At 33.3% G+C, this 16,995-nt stretch overlaps 3 protein-coding genes across 4 annotated transcripts in view; 1 reads left to right on the top strand and 2 right to left on the bottom strand.

Annotated features, from left to right (window-relative positions):
- Positions 1 to 11,137, bottom strand: part of LOC137394281 (nuclear protein localization protein 4 homolog) — a 25,271-nt gene extending 14,134 nt beyond the window's left edge. Inside the window, exons 1-6 of the mRNA XM_068081001.1 lie at positions 11,122 to 11,137; positions 7,104 to 7,144; positions 6,552 to 6,635; positions 5,635 to 5,747; positions 3,977 to 4,192; positions 3,846 to 3,894 (exon numbers count right to left, since the gene is read on the bottom strand). Of these exons, the coding sequence (XP_067937102.1) occupies positions 3,846 to 3,894; positions 3,977 to 4,192; positions 5,635 to 5,747; positions 6,552 to 6,635; positions 7,104 to 7,118 (477 nt within the window). The 5' untranslated portion in view covers positions 7,119 to 7,144; positions 11,122 to 11,137. The remainder of the gene's footprint in view (positions 1 to 3,845; positions 3,895 to 3,976; positions 4,193 to 5,634; positions 5,748 to 6,551; positions 6,636 to 7,103; positions 7,145 to 11,121) is intronic.
- On the top strand, positions 10,876 to 14,185 carry LOC137394289 (small ribosomal subunit protein bS21m-like). Its single transcript, XM_068081009.1, has 3 exons — positions 10,876 to 10,998; positions 12,869 to 13,008; positions 13,939 to 14,185. The coding sequence occupies exons 2-3, from the start codon at positions 12,920 to 12,922 to the stop codon at positions 14,114 to 14,116; spliced, it is 267 nt and encodes an 88-aa protein (XP_067937110.1). The 5' UTR covers positions 10,876 to 10,998; positions 12,869 to 12,919; the 3' UTR covers positions 14,117 to 14,185.
- Positions 14,060 to 16,995, bottom strand: part of LOC137394267 (uncharacterized) — a 32,572-nt gene continuing 29,636 nt past the window's right edge. For both annotated transcript variants that reach the window (XM_068080994.1, XM_068080990.1), the window contains 3 exons: positions 16,282 to 16,407; positions 15,555 to 15,824; positions 14,060 to 14,651 (listed from right to left, as the gene is read on the bottom strand). In XM_068080994.1, the coding sequence (XP_067937095.1) occupies positions 14,487 to 14,651; positions 15,555 to 15,824; positions 16,282 to 16,407 (561 nt within the window). In that variant the 3' untranslated portion in view covers positions 14,060 to 14,486. The remainder of the gene's footprint in view (positions 14,652 to 15,554; positions 15,825 to 16,281; positions 16,408 to 16,995) is intronic.

Consider the following 16,995-nt stretch of genomic DNA (forward strand, 5'->3'; position numbering starts at 1 on the left):
CTACTATGATGGTAACTCATACTTATTGTTAGAGTCTACACAGAATATAGAGATGTTACACTTTACTAAGATGGTAACACACACTTATCGCTAGAGACTACACAAAATATTGAGATGTTACACTCTACTAAGATGGTAACACACACTTATTGCTAGAGATTACACAGAATATTGAGATGTTACACACTAGTAAGATGGTAACTCATACTTATTGCCAGAGACTACACAGAATATAGAGATGTTACACACTACTAAGATGGTAACTCATACTTATTGCTAGAGACTACACAGAATATAGAGATGTTACACACTACTAAGATAGTAACACACACTTATTGCTAGAGTCTACATAGAATATTGAGATGTTACACTCTACTAAGATGGTAACACACACTTATTGCTAGAGATTACACAGAATATTGAGATGTTACACACTACTAAGATGGTAACTCATACTTATAGTTAGAGTCTACGCAGAATATAGAGATGTTACACACTACTAAGATGGTAACTCATACTTATTGCTAGAGACTACACAGAATATTGAGATGTTACACTCTACTAAGATGGTAACACACACTTATTGTTAGAGATTACACAGAATATTGAGATGTTACACTCTACTAAGATGGTAACACACACTTATTGCTAGAGATTACACAGAATATTGAGATGATACACACTACTAAGATGGTAACTCATACTTATTGTTAGAGTCTACACAGAATATAGAGATGTTACACTTTACTAAGATGGTAACACACACTTATTGCTAGAGTCTACACAGAATATTGAGATGTTACACTTTACTAAGATAGTAACTCACACTTATTGCTAGAGTCTACACAGAATATTGAGATGTTATACTTTACTAAGATGGTAACACACACTTATTGCTGAAGACTACACAGAATATTGAGATGTTACACTTTACTAAGATGGTAACACACACTTATTGCTGAAGACTACATAGAATATTGAGATGTTACTCTTTACTAAGATAGTAACTCACTCTTATTGCTAGAGTCTACACAGAATATTGAGATGTTATACTTTACTAAGATGGTAACTCACACTTATCGCTAGAGACTACACAGAATATTGAGATGTTACACTTTACTAAGATAGTAACTCACACTTATTGCTAGAGACTACACAGAATATTGAGATGTTATACTTTACTAAGATGGTAACACACACTTATTGCTGAAGACTACATAGAATATTGAGATGTTACACTCTACTAAGATAGTAACTCACACTTATCGCTAGAGACTACACAGAATATTGAGATGTTACACTTTACTAAGATAGTAACTCACACTTATTGCTAGAGTCTACACAGAATATTGAGATGTTATACTTTACTAAGATGGTAACTCACACTTATCGCTAGAGACTACACAGAATATTGAGATGTTACACTTTACTAAGATAGTAACTCACACTTATTGCTAGAGTCTACACAGAATATTGAGATGTTATACTTTACTAAGATGGTAACACACACTTATTGCTGAAGACTACATAGAATATTGAGATGTTACACTCTACTAAGATAGTAACTCACACTTATCGCTAGAGACTACACAGAATATTGAGATGTTACACTTTACTAAGATAGTAACTCACACTTATTGCTAGAGTCTACACAGAATATTGAGATGTTATACTTTACTAAGATGGTAACACACACTTATTGCTGAAGACTACATAGAATATTGAGATGTTACACTTTACTAAGATAGTAACACACACTTATCGCTAGAGACTACACAGAATATTGAGATGTTACACTTTACTAAGATAGTAACTCACACTTATTGCTAGAGACTACACAGAATATTGAGATGTTATACTTTACTAAGATAGTAACTCACACTTATTGTTAGAGTCTACACAGAATATTGAGATGTTATACTTTACTAAGATAGTAACTCACACTTATTGCTAGAGTCTACACAGAATATTGAGATGTTACACTCTACTAAGATGGTAACACACACTTATTGCTAGAGATTACACAGAATATTGAGATGTTACACTTTACTAAGATAGTAACACACACTTATTGCTGAAGACTACATAGAATATTGAGATGTTACACTTTACTAAGATAGTAACACACACTTATCGCTAGAGACTACACAGAATATTGAGATGTTTCACTTTACTAAGGTAGTAACACATACTTATTGCTAGAGACTACACAGAATATTGAGATGTTACACTTTACTAAGATAGTAACACACACTTATTGCTGAAGACTACATAGAATATTGAGATGTTACACTTTACTAAGATAGTAACACACACTTATCGCTAGAGACTACACAGAATATTGAGATGTTTCACTTTACTAAGGTAGTAACACATACTTATTGCTAGAGACTACACAGAATATTGAGATGTTACACTTTACTAAGATAGTAACACACACTTATTGCTGAAGACTACATAGAATATTGAGATGTTACACTTTACTAAGATAGTAACACACACTTATCGCTAGAGACTACACAGAATATTGAGATGTTTCACTTTACTAAGGTGGTAACACACACTTATTGCTAGAGACTACACAGAATATTGAGATGTTACACTTTACTAAGATAGTAACACATACTTATTGCTAGAGACTACACAGAATATTGAGATGTTACACTTTACTAAGATGGTAACACACACTTATTGCTAGAGTCTACACAGAATATTGAGATGTTACACTTTACTAAGATAGTAACACACACTTATCGCTAGAGACTACACAGAATATTGAGATGTTACACTTTACTAAGATAGTAACTCACACTTATTGCTAGAGTCTACACAGAATATTGAGATGTTATACTTTACTAAGATGGTAACTCACACTTATTGCTAGAGACTACACAGAATATAGAGATGTTACACTTTACTAAGATAGTAACACACACTTATTGCTAGAGTCTACACAGAATATAGAGATGTTACACTCTACTAAGATGGTAACACACACTTATTGTTAGAGTCTACACAGAATATTGAGATGTTACACTCTACTAAGATGGTAACACACACTTATTGCTAGAGATTACACAGAATATTGAGATGTTTCACTTTACTAAGATGGTAACACACACTTATTGCTAGAGACTACACAGAATACTGAGATGTTTCACTCTACTAAGATGGTAACACACACTTATTGCTAGAGATTACACAGAATATTGAGATGTTACACTTTACTAAGATGGTAACACACACTTATTGCTAGTCTACACAGAATATTGAGATACATGTCACACTTCACTAAGAATCTACACTGAGAGTGAAAACATGACAGTCTACATTAATATTCATGCAAGCATGCATTGGATAACCATACGCACGAAGTCACTTTGTATTATATTAACTAAATTCATGGATAGAAATGGATGTACATTACTAGGTAGCCTGCAAATGCAGCAAAGTCATTGTTATTCAATTAAAAATCACAGCTTTGTTTTAACTACCAGCAAACAGCAGATTAGACACAAATTTTAGATGTTTGCCAGGTATGAGCAGCTTTTTATAATGTTTTACAATACTTCATCCAGCTGTGTGACTATCATATACAGTTTACAATGTTTGAATTCTCTTTTAATCATGTCACCATTTCAACTATTTGTGTATACATTGTAATAACGATCCATTTTTTCATGGTAATAGATAGTTTACTGAACTTCAACCCCAAAAGAAACAAATATAGGTTTATCACTGATCCACGCCTTCACCACCTTATCAAAACAACCCGATTAACATACCTAACAGATAAAATACTTTAGTATCTTCCGTGTGAACAAGGAAAATGCATAAAAACCAACCTCTAAAGGCACACAATGCAGACACTTTCCACCTGGTCCGTGACGGCACCTACAACAAGTAGCATGTGTAACCCACCGGCTAGACCTGACAATACATGCAATAATAAAAGATAGTACGAGTTTAAACTCACATGGTTTCATTCTTCTCACGCTGTATCCTCCCATCCTTTTTACCAAGGATAACATCCACTTCATCCTCGATTGTTGTGAGGTTAGGAGCTCCAGCAACATTTGAGCTGAATCCGTTGTTTGGGACAGGCTTGGTAGCAGATGCATTGCTGGTAGAAGGAATGCTGTTGCTGCTAGCTGCGTCTAATGTTATATTGAGGTAGATCATATCTCCGTGACTAAATCAAAAAATATATGATTCCAGTAGGAACCAGACGAGGCTTAACAGATGAGGATAGAACGCAATGTGATTGCAATATCGTTTGAATGTCAATGGACAATAATATACATAGAACAGCAATATATATATATACACTAGCAGAATGCCCGGCAAATATACATACAATAAATATATATATACATGTATATACATACCCTATTTCCCTTACAATGTTTTGCGTTCATAAAACTTGTGTTCGATAGTGACATAATTATCAACAAAGATGCATATTATGAATTATGTTAAGGATGCTGGTTAATCATAAATCTGCATTTAAAAGAAATATTGAAATTGCAAAAAATTAATCTAAAAGTCTACGATTTTAGGGTTCAGCTTATACAACCAGACTACTATTGTATTGCTCATCAATTCAAAAGTCTACGATTTTAGGGTTCAGCTTATACAACCAGACTACTACTGTATTGCTCATCAATTCAAAAGTCTACGATTTTAGGGTTCAGCTTATATAACCAGACTATTATTGTATTGCTAATCAATTCAAAAGTCTACGATTTTAGGGTTCAGCTTATATAACCAGACTATTATTGTATTGCTAATCAATTCAAAAGTCTACGATTTTAGGGTTCAGCTTATACAACCAGACTACTATTGTATTGCTAATCAATTCAAAAGCACAAATACATAGTTCAACGACTCAGGAGCCCTAGTGATGACACTAGCTATACACGAAGCTATGACTTTTAATCTCTCCAACAAACTTAAAGGACTTCATTTTGAAAAATAGCTTTTGTATGACTCAATTAGTAGCAATAAGCACTTCTTAAATCCATGATAAACTGTAAAGGGCAGACAACACACTGAAGCATTCAAAGTAAAAAATATTAGACTAAAATGGCGACACTATCGAACGTTTTATCTCCTTGACAAATTGAGCTAATATAGATAAACTTGAAATCATGGTGGTATTTCTAGCGAAGCAAGATGGTTAATTCACATAAATCCTACATGACTCTACGAGTCAAGCTTATTCATTAATCCTTACACTGTGACTCTATAGGTCAAGCTTATCCATTAATCCCCACAATATCACTCTACAGGTCAAGATTATTTAGTAATCTCTACATCATGACTCTACAGGTCAAGATTATCCATTAATCCCACACCATAACTCTACAGGTCAAGATTATCTATTAATCTCTACATCATGACTCTACAGGTCAAGCTTATCTATTAATCCTTCCACTATGATTCTACGGGTCGAGCTTATCCATTAATCTTTACACTATGACTCTACGAGCATGTAATTACGAACCTTACAAGATCCAATAGTCTAACAAACTTAGAATACAAGTGGTAGAAACAGCTCTTTGTTACCTAAAATGGAGGTAATCCTACACTAATAAAAGCTTGATGACAATTTTGAAAAGATGAAAAACTCACCTGAGATAAATGTTGGAAATAGACTTGACTCTAGATTTGGCAATTTTTTCAGAACCCTGTCTATCCTTAAAGAGTTGCCAGCCAGTGTCTGCTAAATTGAATTGCTCTTGCACCTATCAACAAAGACGCATGAACTATCATAACATAGGTTTGACTTATAGCAAAGTGGAAGAAATGAAGCAACTCCGAATAAAATTAAACCAAAAACAACTTATAAATTTATATCCAGTTCTTGCAGAGAGTCGAATTTTACAAACAGGTTGGAATACAACTGCCCACTGCAAACAGTAATAATAACTAGCGATTTGTAAAACTAACACAAAGTTTTGTCCGTTACACACAGAGAATAAATCATTAAAGAAAAAATCTTGAAGGAAGAAAAAAATTAAACTCTTTATGCTTAAATCATATAATAATTGTTTAAGTGAGCTACAACACAAATACAGTGATATAGTCACCTATTATACATATACATAAATATATATATATAAACAATTATATAAATATATACAAATATATAATATAAATATATATTAATATATAAAGGATAAGTATATAAAATATACATATAAATATATAAAGGATAAATATATAAAACTACATATAAATATATACAATACAGATATATACATATAATATGAATATATAAAATATAAATATACTATAATATAAAATAGAAAAGTACTTAGATGCTAGAAAATTCACAACAAATTTGTTTCAAACACATATAGCCTGCTCTCAGCAGATAATCAATTGAGAATCAATAATATTAACACATAAATCATAAAACATGGGTTATATTAAAATAATTAAAAGCATTAATCTCAATACATAGAGATCAAAATTAGTGCAAAAGATTTAAACAAGGGTACACTTTGAGATATGATGTGCTTCAATGCGTTTAATCATCTATGTACCTTTTTATACAAAGATACACATGTTTCTGATGACTTGATATTAATCCTCTTCATTCCGTGTTTACCTGATTGCACTCTGATGATCTGTAAAACAACAATTGCTGCTCTATAATTGAACAGCATACATTATCAGCTAACAACTAGCTAGGATGGTAGTTATACTTTAAAGCACCCAGTTATCCAATAAAGCAAAACAATTATAAGGTATTCATAATTTCATCCATGCTTCAATGATGAATATCAGCATACAATACAATAATAATCAACATACAATTACTATTTGAGCAACCATTTCAGTGAGAAAGAACAATATGATCATACATATCGTAAAAACATCGTAAAAGCAGCAGAGTGCAAAAAAACTTTGGAATAGCGGAATGACCACTAATTTAAATGCATTAATGTTTTGCCCTTTAATTTGTCTCACAAAGGCTTCCCGCAAGTGAACCATCTACAAAAAGGCAACACTAACTCTAATGAGCACAAATCTAATAGAACCATCGTAGCATTTTGCCAATACTGTAAGACGACATTTGTTATTGTCCTACTCACCCAATTTTCAGCCATCTCAAAAGTCTAAGAAAGACTTGTCTCTGTAAACAGAAAAGCAAGACCCTTACTAACTGCGTAGACACTTATCTGTACTGATTACTTCACCACTTCAATTAGCGCTTAACTGCATAGTAGTTGACCCGAGGAAACATTAAAAAACTTAGTTATTGGATGTTTTAATGAGGTAACTAACCATTTTAATGCCAACTTGAAGACCTTAAAAATTCAAAGATTGAATATTTTGAAATCCTTATAACTCAAACTGAGCATGACTAACAAATGGCTATTTGATTTTTAACAGCATATGAGAAGTGGCAAATCATTTTGTAAGCTTTTTAATCAAATATTGTAAATAAGAAACAATGTTATTTACATAGTACCCTACAGGATGAAAATATTCGATGGATTTAATAATTCGCGATTTCGCGAACGGTCAATTCCGCAAATTATTAAAATCCGCGAATAATTAGTTCTATTTTTAAACACAAAGGAGAATAACTACTGCCTCAAATTAAAAACTAGCCGCTAGGCAGATGTACTAAACGTAGCTGAGTTCCAAACTTTTTTTTAAAATCATCGCCGGGGCTTTAAATTAACCCAATGCATCACACTTCTTTACAAAATTATTCAAGGTTTTCACAAGTTACTCGGCATGGCGTCGTCATCGCAAAAATCTCGCCTACAGTTTTTACATTGATATTAACTCCATCAACCTCTAATACCGAAGTTTATGACGATCATGATTCTGATCTGGACATTATGGTATGTATTTGATTTGCTGTGCAGATACGTTTTTCCATAACTAACTGCGTTAGTTCATTATCTTGTTTAAGAACTGATCGCTTTCATTCAATACTTCAGCTATTGTTTGTGTACTTCTTTTACACTTGTTAATGTTTTTCTTTTGTGTTTACTGCAGATTGAGAATGAAACAGAACCTATTCCGATTAAGAAAACTAGAGACAATCAGTAATATTCACCATGGCAGGAATACTGGCAGAGAATTAACCAGTCAACCCTTTCATCAACAACTCCTTGATATCGCTGCAGCAAACATGATTATGTTATATATATAATCATATGTAGAGATATATATTCAGATATATATACATATTTTATATATATATTTTTTAAGGATTTTTAGAGATATTAGAGATATATAGATAGAGATATTTTTATGTATAGATACATTACTGCATAATTTATTACAAACTTGTGTACAAATAAAATATTTCAAATACAAATAAAATTTTACAATCAATGAATGGAGTAAATAAAAACAGTTTGGCCTATATGGCGGTTGTCTGGCAATAAAATTAAACTGATACTCTTGATAAGTAAATACTAGCATGTAATGGTGCTCTCTGACTAGTTATTTTGGTAGCAGCAGCGCTATATCACTGTCACTGTCTTGGGTAGATGTTAAAGGCGATTCTCTCGCTACTACATGGCTGTTAAGGCAGTTATCATCAGAACTTTCCTCGTGGCTTACTATTGCAACATTCTGCTGATTGGCCAAAAATTTGTGATCGTAAAGGCGTTCTTGTTCTTTTTTTAAAACAGATATATTCTCCTCGTTAGCAGCTGCGGTCACTTCTACCTCAAATTCAAGACCTCCCTGAATGATTGGTGATCTTCTAGGAATGACATTCACCACCCTTGCAGTCATTGTGCCTCCGTGTATGATAAAAAAAGCTGCTTGCTCTACTTATTTCACGGGGTAGATGACCAACAGTTGCGCAGTCTGTTTTTACTAGCTTTACTGCAAATGGGTCGTGCAGATTATTGGGCTCTTTCTCACTAAAACAAGTAACGAAGCGGTAGAGATGGAAAAAATAAATATTGCGTTTTACCAAAGAACCAAAGTAAAATTCAATTATTAATTTAGTAAATGGTTTTAAAAAACTCATTACTTACCATAAGTTGTTGGTTCATCAAAGGCCTCCAAATCGATGAATATCTGTGAAAATCTCTTAACGCAGCAAGAAATTTATAGCTTAGTATGATCGACCCGTAGTTGTAAGCTAAATAGAAGCCTAAACGCGTGGTGTACGCATGTGAAGGGTTAACTCTACTGCTAGCTGCCATAGAGCTAACCTTTAATAGAGAGTGATTGTGTTCATCCGCGAATAAATTAGTCCGCGAATATGCATCAAAAAGGCACTGTGCGCGAATCTTAACTCAGGGAATAAATTCATCCTGTAGGGTAACTTTGATAGCAATAGTAATAGAATGATATAAGTGAGAACCAAAGATATTCATTTCATGGTAACAAAGACCTATTTTCTTAGTGAAAAAAATCACCATAGCAGGTCAAAACTCTTTACAATTGAAAACCACTCACTAATAATTTGATTTGAATACCGCAAAGGTGAAGAAAAGCAGCACAATAAAATCATTTAAACCGAATCATTTACCTTTTTAATAATAACTCATGACTAAGTACTAAAATTATGGATGAACAAAGGCGAGTTCTAATCAGAACAACAAATTTATAAAAATGAAAAACAGCCGATTGAAATTAGCAAGCTTTTTTGATGGCTTATGTAACATAAGCTGGCCCTAAAATGTACTTTATTATACTGAAATAAAAAAGTGAATGAAAAATTCAGCCGTTACTGAATCGTGGAATGCCACTGAACATTGACTTGTTAAGAGCTGATGTTTATTTAATAGAATGAATATATTCTAATTAATTGAATTAATGCTAATTATTTCTATGTGAGATTGCAATGAATACATTGGAATAAACGTTTTCACTAATCAACAAAGTATTGTAATAGGAATTTGTGAGTATCATAGAATATAAAAAGTAGTATAAATCAATTGTTGTTAGCGTTGCTACTCTAAATGAACAAAATCGCAGAGTGAGGTCTTTTATACCAAGAGCAATTAAACCTATTAATGTTTTAATTTTATGTACATTTTGTAGTAAAAAAGCACATAGCACTGGAGATGAGTTCAAGTGCATAGACAAGTAGTACAATATATATATTTTTAAGGTATATCAACGGGTAAATCCTATTCAATATTAAAAATGAGTAATTTGCTACCAACGTAAAGATGCGCAAGGAGAAATTGTATAGCAAAAAAGATTTGTTCCCTGCTTTCTTAATTGACTGGACTAGCCTAGCTTTTGTCAACCTTTTATTTTTTAGTATTTTAACCAGAGCCATAAGAAAAAAAAAAAGTTGTAGACAGCTCCAATATGAGTGATTTGCGTAAAAAAAGCTCTGGTAGCAATAAGTACTGGTTTCACACGCGAAGTGTAATTAGATTGCGTGTAACTCGTACTTTGTACAGTATTTCCATGGAAGCGAAAATTAGTTCAAAATATTCGTGCCCAATAAAGTCCCTTTTTAGAGCTCCTTCTAAGCAGATTACCAGCTACCTATTTGTAACCAGGTAACAAGCGAGCAAACACACATAAACCGTAGCTAGAGTGTTTGAAATGAAAACTTGATCAATACCGCTCATATTATCATATACATATGGTAAATTATATAGGAGAGTTTAAAGTGAATATTACATTTTTTTAAAGTACCATCTAAGGCCAGCTTTAATTTTTTAAATTATTTAGCAGTAGTAGCAATGGAAATCAATCTAGCATTAGAAGTTATAAAATGAATAAAGATGATTTCTTTTGAAGTGTCAAACGGAAACGTCTTTCGCAACTTTGGCGACCAGTTAAGAGCAAATTATGGAGTCTTGTTTTGCTGCACTCATCGCCCTCCACACATGCCTATTTTTGGAACCCAACAATTGATGGTAATGAAATCTTCGCGTATCAATTTATACGCTTTGTGTTCGGCCTGTATAATTGTATTTGTAGACTTTATTAACTCTTTTTTCATTTGCAAAGCGGTTTTTAATTATTTATTTTATTTGTTTACACGTGAGTTTTAATTCAAAACTAGCTATACCATTTTATAGACGCAAATGAAGTGCCTCAAAGCAACTTTTTTGTAGTTAATTTCTATCAAACGTTGCTGCGTCGAGAAAAAATAAGACTACATACACTTTGCGTTAATTTATGCTGTTTTTATTTTCCACGTAGACTTGCTTTGTTTAATGTCGCTTCGTGTTAGCAAATCGATATATTCAGTAGCAACAATTGAAAGGTTGCCAACACGTTCATTAGTAGTTTGATCTTCTGTTAAACGTTTTACAAACATATTAGGCAATAATAGAAGTACATATATATCTAAAATATCAATTTAACGTAACAAAACACCAGACTAACTCGATGCTTTTGTTGCATCAATAAATCGTTTTTAATTATTCTTCTAATTTTAACCTTCTGAAGAAATAGCCAAAGTATCGACGGATCATCGTTTTGTAAAATGAGCAGCGTCTATATAACTAAATAATATTGTCGAAATATTGTTGAAAACGTAATCCTTACATTTTGACTTTTGAAAATACAAATTAATAATAATCCTGAGATTTAGACGTACCGCTGTAATCGATGGTCACCTTGATATATATTGCTCTCAATTATTAAAAAAGTTCATGAGCAGTTGGCAACTAATTCTAAGCCATAAAGCAGCTACATAGCATATCTTGCTAGCTCTATTAGCAAAAAGCTGCTGTGTTTAGTCATAAGCATAAAAATACACAAAGCTCATTTTTGAAATCAAACAATGGTTTTTTGAAGCAATGTATACCTATATCTTGCTGGTCCTCACTCCTTGAGTGTACAGGTATTCTTAACCTGAATGTCAAAAGCCAAGGTCAACATACAGTATAATTTTATCATTTAACAATTATCAATAGTTTCTGTAGTCAATCTAAGCTTGCTTAGATGAAAATAAAACTTTATTTGTTTGCCATATGGTAGGCATTTTTGAGAAGCTTCTCCACCTTATCTAAAGTAATCTCATCAGTCCCTTAATTGGGATTTTTGTGCTAACATTACTCATTCTGTAGTTAAGATATTAGCTTCATATCGTCACTGTATTCAAATGCTTTGATAAATTTAATTTTACTTATCCTAATTTCAGTGATGAGAAATCTATGCTCATGGCTAAAAACATAAGCATGCTACAACTAGTTGGTGTTTTAATTTTACTGGCAACCGGAAATTGTTAAGCTGGTGATGTATTACTTACTTTTCTAACAAATTGTGATACACTTTATACTGTGAGAAATGATGGCACTTGAATGTGCATTCTCTGACATGAAATGTGTATGTTAATGTATCCTCTTTGTGCAAGACCGAGGGCACCTGAACTTTGTTGTAGTTTTAGTTAGCACTGTCTTAAATTAGATTTTCTAACCATGAGATTTAATATTGTTCGCATCATCTATATATCTATTTTCATTCCAGCACAACTATTGTATTACAATTTACACTTGGCTATTAGTATTGCTTTGACATAAAGGATATTACTATTCTCTCTTCCTTTTTTGTTATAGTCTGTTATTCCTATATTGCTTCGAGCAGGACAGTTTTATTCTAAACTTTTACACACGTTGCGTTGAAACAAATTTGTATAGTTAATGTGTAAAGGTATCGGTAGCCAAGTTCCAGTAAACGGGTAAAAGGTATCGGTAGCCAAGTTCCAGTAAACGGGTAAAAGGTATCGGTAGCCAAGTTCCAGTAAACGGGTAAAAGGTATCGGTAGCCAAGTTCCAGTAAACGGGTAAAAGGTCTCAAAAGCGCCCGAGGTAGTGTTGATATAAGCTTACTTCTTCAAACTTCAAAATCACTTCATGTTGAACATAAACCTTGAGATATTCTGATTAGGTCATTTCATTCCTAGGAAAGAAACTGCTAAGGGAACAACATACCGGGGAGTTACTGAAGATTTGGTATGGCTAATATAAGGAATGTCCGCTTTTTGGCAAGGACAGTTATAGTAGAGAGACAAGATATTGATGCTGCATATCGACATCTAGAGAGGTAAACATACCATTTACCAGGTTTCAACCTCCAGTATTGCTATCTCTCTCTTTACTGTCAATCCAGTGGAATTATTGATGTATCTGGAATTAAGAATTTGGAAGGTTTCTATAGCTATTTTGGTAGTGTATTCTCCAGAGCCTTATGTTCACTTATAAGCAAATCATTACCACGATGACAGATGGTTTCAAAACAGAATTTTGTCATGAAGTCACTGAATAGGAAAAGTACTATAATTTGTATGATGCAATGTTTTTGTTTTCATTTCTAATCCATGTTTATCAGATTCTTCTCAATACACAGCATGAATATGTTTTCTACGCTGTAGTCTGTGTTATTTGATGGTTGTTGAGTAGAACCAACCTCCTCAAAGATATCTCCATTTATTGCGCGATTTCCACCCTAATTACTCTTTTCGTTCAGATGTATAGCATTATTGTGGTTCTTCAAATGTTATAATGAAAATCGGAGTCAAAATTAATTATATTTGTTAAAAAAAGTCCCCTCGCATCACTTATTTTCATAAGAATTGTACAGTGAATTGAAGTCTTGATTTTTACAGATCTGCCTCTGTTATGTGTTAAGTAATCAGAAATATTCACACGGTTGAGATGTAGTTCAATATTATTGTCTGTAGACAATATTTTAAAATCTCGTAATTTGAAACACAAACAGTAGCAGAATTTTGGTAAATTTGATGAATTTTAGTGAATATCTAGGTGAAAGTTGAAGTTAATGGCAAATGTTGAGAGTTCTTTCTGTTGAACTCTTATTTGTTAGTTGCTGTGGATATATCTCTGAACAGCTTTGCAGTTTTGATATCTTCAATGATATACAGGGGGGCTGTATATCATTGATATCTTGAAGCTCTCACCAGAACTTTGAAATCCTGTTTCTAAGAATGCTTGCTTACATTTCATATTCTTTTAGAATAATGAGGAATGACAAAATGACCCAAGAACTTCAACAGCGGAGATACAGAGAAAAACCATACGAGGAGAGAAATAGGTTAGCGTTTGAGAAGTGCAAACGGGTCTACAACATGGAGATGGACAGGAAGATAAACTTTTTATTGAAAAAGAGTAGATCAAATCCATATAATTGTTAAATTTGTCTTTGATGTTTATAAAATTTTCCAACTAAAAAAAACTCCAAAAATAAATCAACTATAAATGTATTCTCACTAAAATAAGTTATATATAACATAATATTATAATATGTTATATGTAATATGAGTTTATTTTGTCATATTACATTGACTCAAATTGCAATGCACAAAATGACCCTGTTGAGCAAACCTGTTTGAAGAACTACATTACTTCCTACTTAAAATTATTAGGAGAATATATACATGATATGGTCTTTACATCGTTTGCATTGGACATCGTTACCTTTTCAGCCCTTTTCATTTGTAACGCATACAGATACATGGGAAAGACAATAGGAAGAAATGGTGGAGCACCATTATATGTCGATAATCATAGCAGTACTGCATAGGATGATGCATTGTGATACGCGATGGAGACACATGGCCTTGCCGTCATCTCCTGGGGATAATACTCTGGGTTCGCTGTCTCTGTTTCCATTGGACGGAATAGTCGTAAACTGATTCTAAGGGCGTCAGCTACTAGGCTCAGCTCTATCTGTAATATATGGTCAGGTTATGAAGGCTGAGATTGAAAATTTTACATTGAAGGCTACAAATGCAACACGTTTAACATGAAACTAGAAAATGTAGTTATTTGCCGTTGAAAATGCTGATGGACTGGCATGGAGTAAGCTCAACTTGGCAATTTATCATTTCAAACCTACTCGCTTTCGTCTAATCTAGTTTGCGGAGCACATTTAATCAATATTTCATCATTTCAAAACGATCATAATATAATAAAATATTAGTATAATAAAATACATTATTTTAGTATTGATATTGCTCATATTTTTGACAAGCAATAACTTTTGAGCATCCACTAATTTTGAGATAAGATTTTGGTAAAAATTATTTGCAGTTAATATTAGAGTGTTTTAAAGCAGATAAATATATTTATTATGTATTAAAACATGCCAAAGAATATCGGTGAGTTCCTAGATGGAAAGACAGCAATAATTTGGTTCCATGAAATCAAGCAATGCAGATCAAAATGCTGTCTGGAGCCAAGTTAGATGTCGGTATAAAAGATGGAATCATACAAGATTCGAACTCGTGACTCTAAGCTTGGTAGACTGACACACTGACTACTACAGCAATCATTTACCTTCCATGTTTTAGAATTATTGTGTACATACTTATTCTCTGTGCTCTATTAGGACACCTGGTGATGTCATACGGCACAACGAACTGCCAGTGACTAGTGTCAATAATGTACATGGTAATCACTCATATTAACACTTATACATTTAAATCACTGCATATGCTTTGTTCTATCAACTTGACAACACACATGCTAATGAATACTTTTGAAAGAAGTTGGGAACTCCCCCTCTTGATTCGCTGTTACACGCGCTGCTGAATCATGGTCTATGCCACATCTGCACTGATGAATACTCACATGGTTTAGCTCAGATTTGGAGTTGTCCTGTATGTGGTTTATAAAGTAGCACCTAGGACTGGTTGATGTGTCACGTGTGAAGAGGAGCCAGGCATGCAGCGGCATTTCTCCACCAGCTATATATTCTCTATAGAGTTCATTCACCCTGAGAAACACCTGCAGGCGTATCCCTTCGAGAATCAGTGCCCTGGAACTAGCAGTATGATTGAAGATGTGCATTGCCCGAGCGGCCTTTTCATTGGGGTCAGATATTGATCTGAGTTTCTTGCTCTGTAACGATTATGCTAGAAACTGTTTGACTTGGATACATATGACCTAAGCTCTTGACAGCGTGAGAATATTAAGGTATCACTGGTGTTACAATTAGCACACTGTTTAGGTTAAAACTAGTTCTTGTTATCAGCTCCTACCGACGCCAAAAAAGTTAGCATGGTTGATAGACAATACCAGATCTGTTTCACAAATCTGTCTGCGCATCATTAGACTGCTACTAGTTTGCAGGTTTCCATGAAAATAGAGGCAAATCCTTTTTCATAAGCAGGTTTACATTGTTAATCATACTAAAATAGCTATGTTAGTTTATTTATCTTACCTTTAATTAGAACAGTAACATCTATCTCTTCAAAGTTGTCTACTCATGCTATGAAGCAGCTGAACAGACAATTCCAAATTTAGTAGTTTTTATTTTTGATTGCTCACTAGTAAATTGTTGCGTAATGACATTCACCTGTTCAATGCAAGTTTTGACACAAAGCTTCATGGTTGACAACTTATCAGCAGATGATTGTAAAAGCACAGAACTGAACTTCCACTCCTCTAAGAAACTGCTTGTTGCCTGAATATCCTCTAGTTTCTACAAATATATTAGTTATTTAGAAGTAGTTTAATGTTCCTGCACGCTGTTAAGGATAAAAAAAGTTCACAGATCTTTTACAATAGACGTAAAACATCAAATTTATCAGCTGATTGATATAAACTTTCTTTCGCTCTGAGTTTAATTTCTTATGGTACCTTTAGCCTGTGCTATATGATGCAAAACTGGTTTTGGTTCACTTAGCTCTCTAAAAGCTGTATACCCTGAATATAAGTTCATTATCTTGTCACTCATTTGGCATACGGCATGCAACTATTCCTTGCGGTGCAGAGTATAAAAATGTAGCTAAATATCTGCAAGGTAATGCTATTACAAGACTTAAAAATGACAGGAAACACTTGAAAGAAACCTGGCTGTAAGGCTAAAAAGCTGTAAGACTTCCACTATCTATCTATTGCACAAACCCATCAGCTATAATTATTGGTGTTATGTTAAACGTATGAACATCCATTAAAGAAAAAAGCAGCAGTCTACCACATTTAGTCATAAGTTACTGCTTACGCAGCTATCTATACTGGCAGCAAATAAACATGTGCTGACAGCTATATATTGACCTTTTACTAATGA

Source organism: Watersipora subatra, chromosome 1, assembly GCF_963576615.1.
Source record: "Watersipora subatra chromosome 1, tzWatSuba1.1, whole genome shotgun sequence".
NCBI classification, from domain to species: Eukaryota; Metazoa; Bryozoa; class Gymnolaemata; order Cheilostomatida; family Watersiporidae; genus Watersipora; species Watersipora subatra.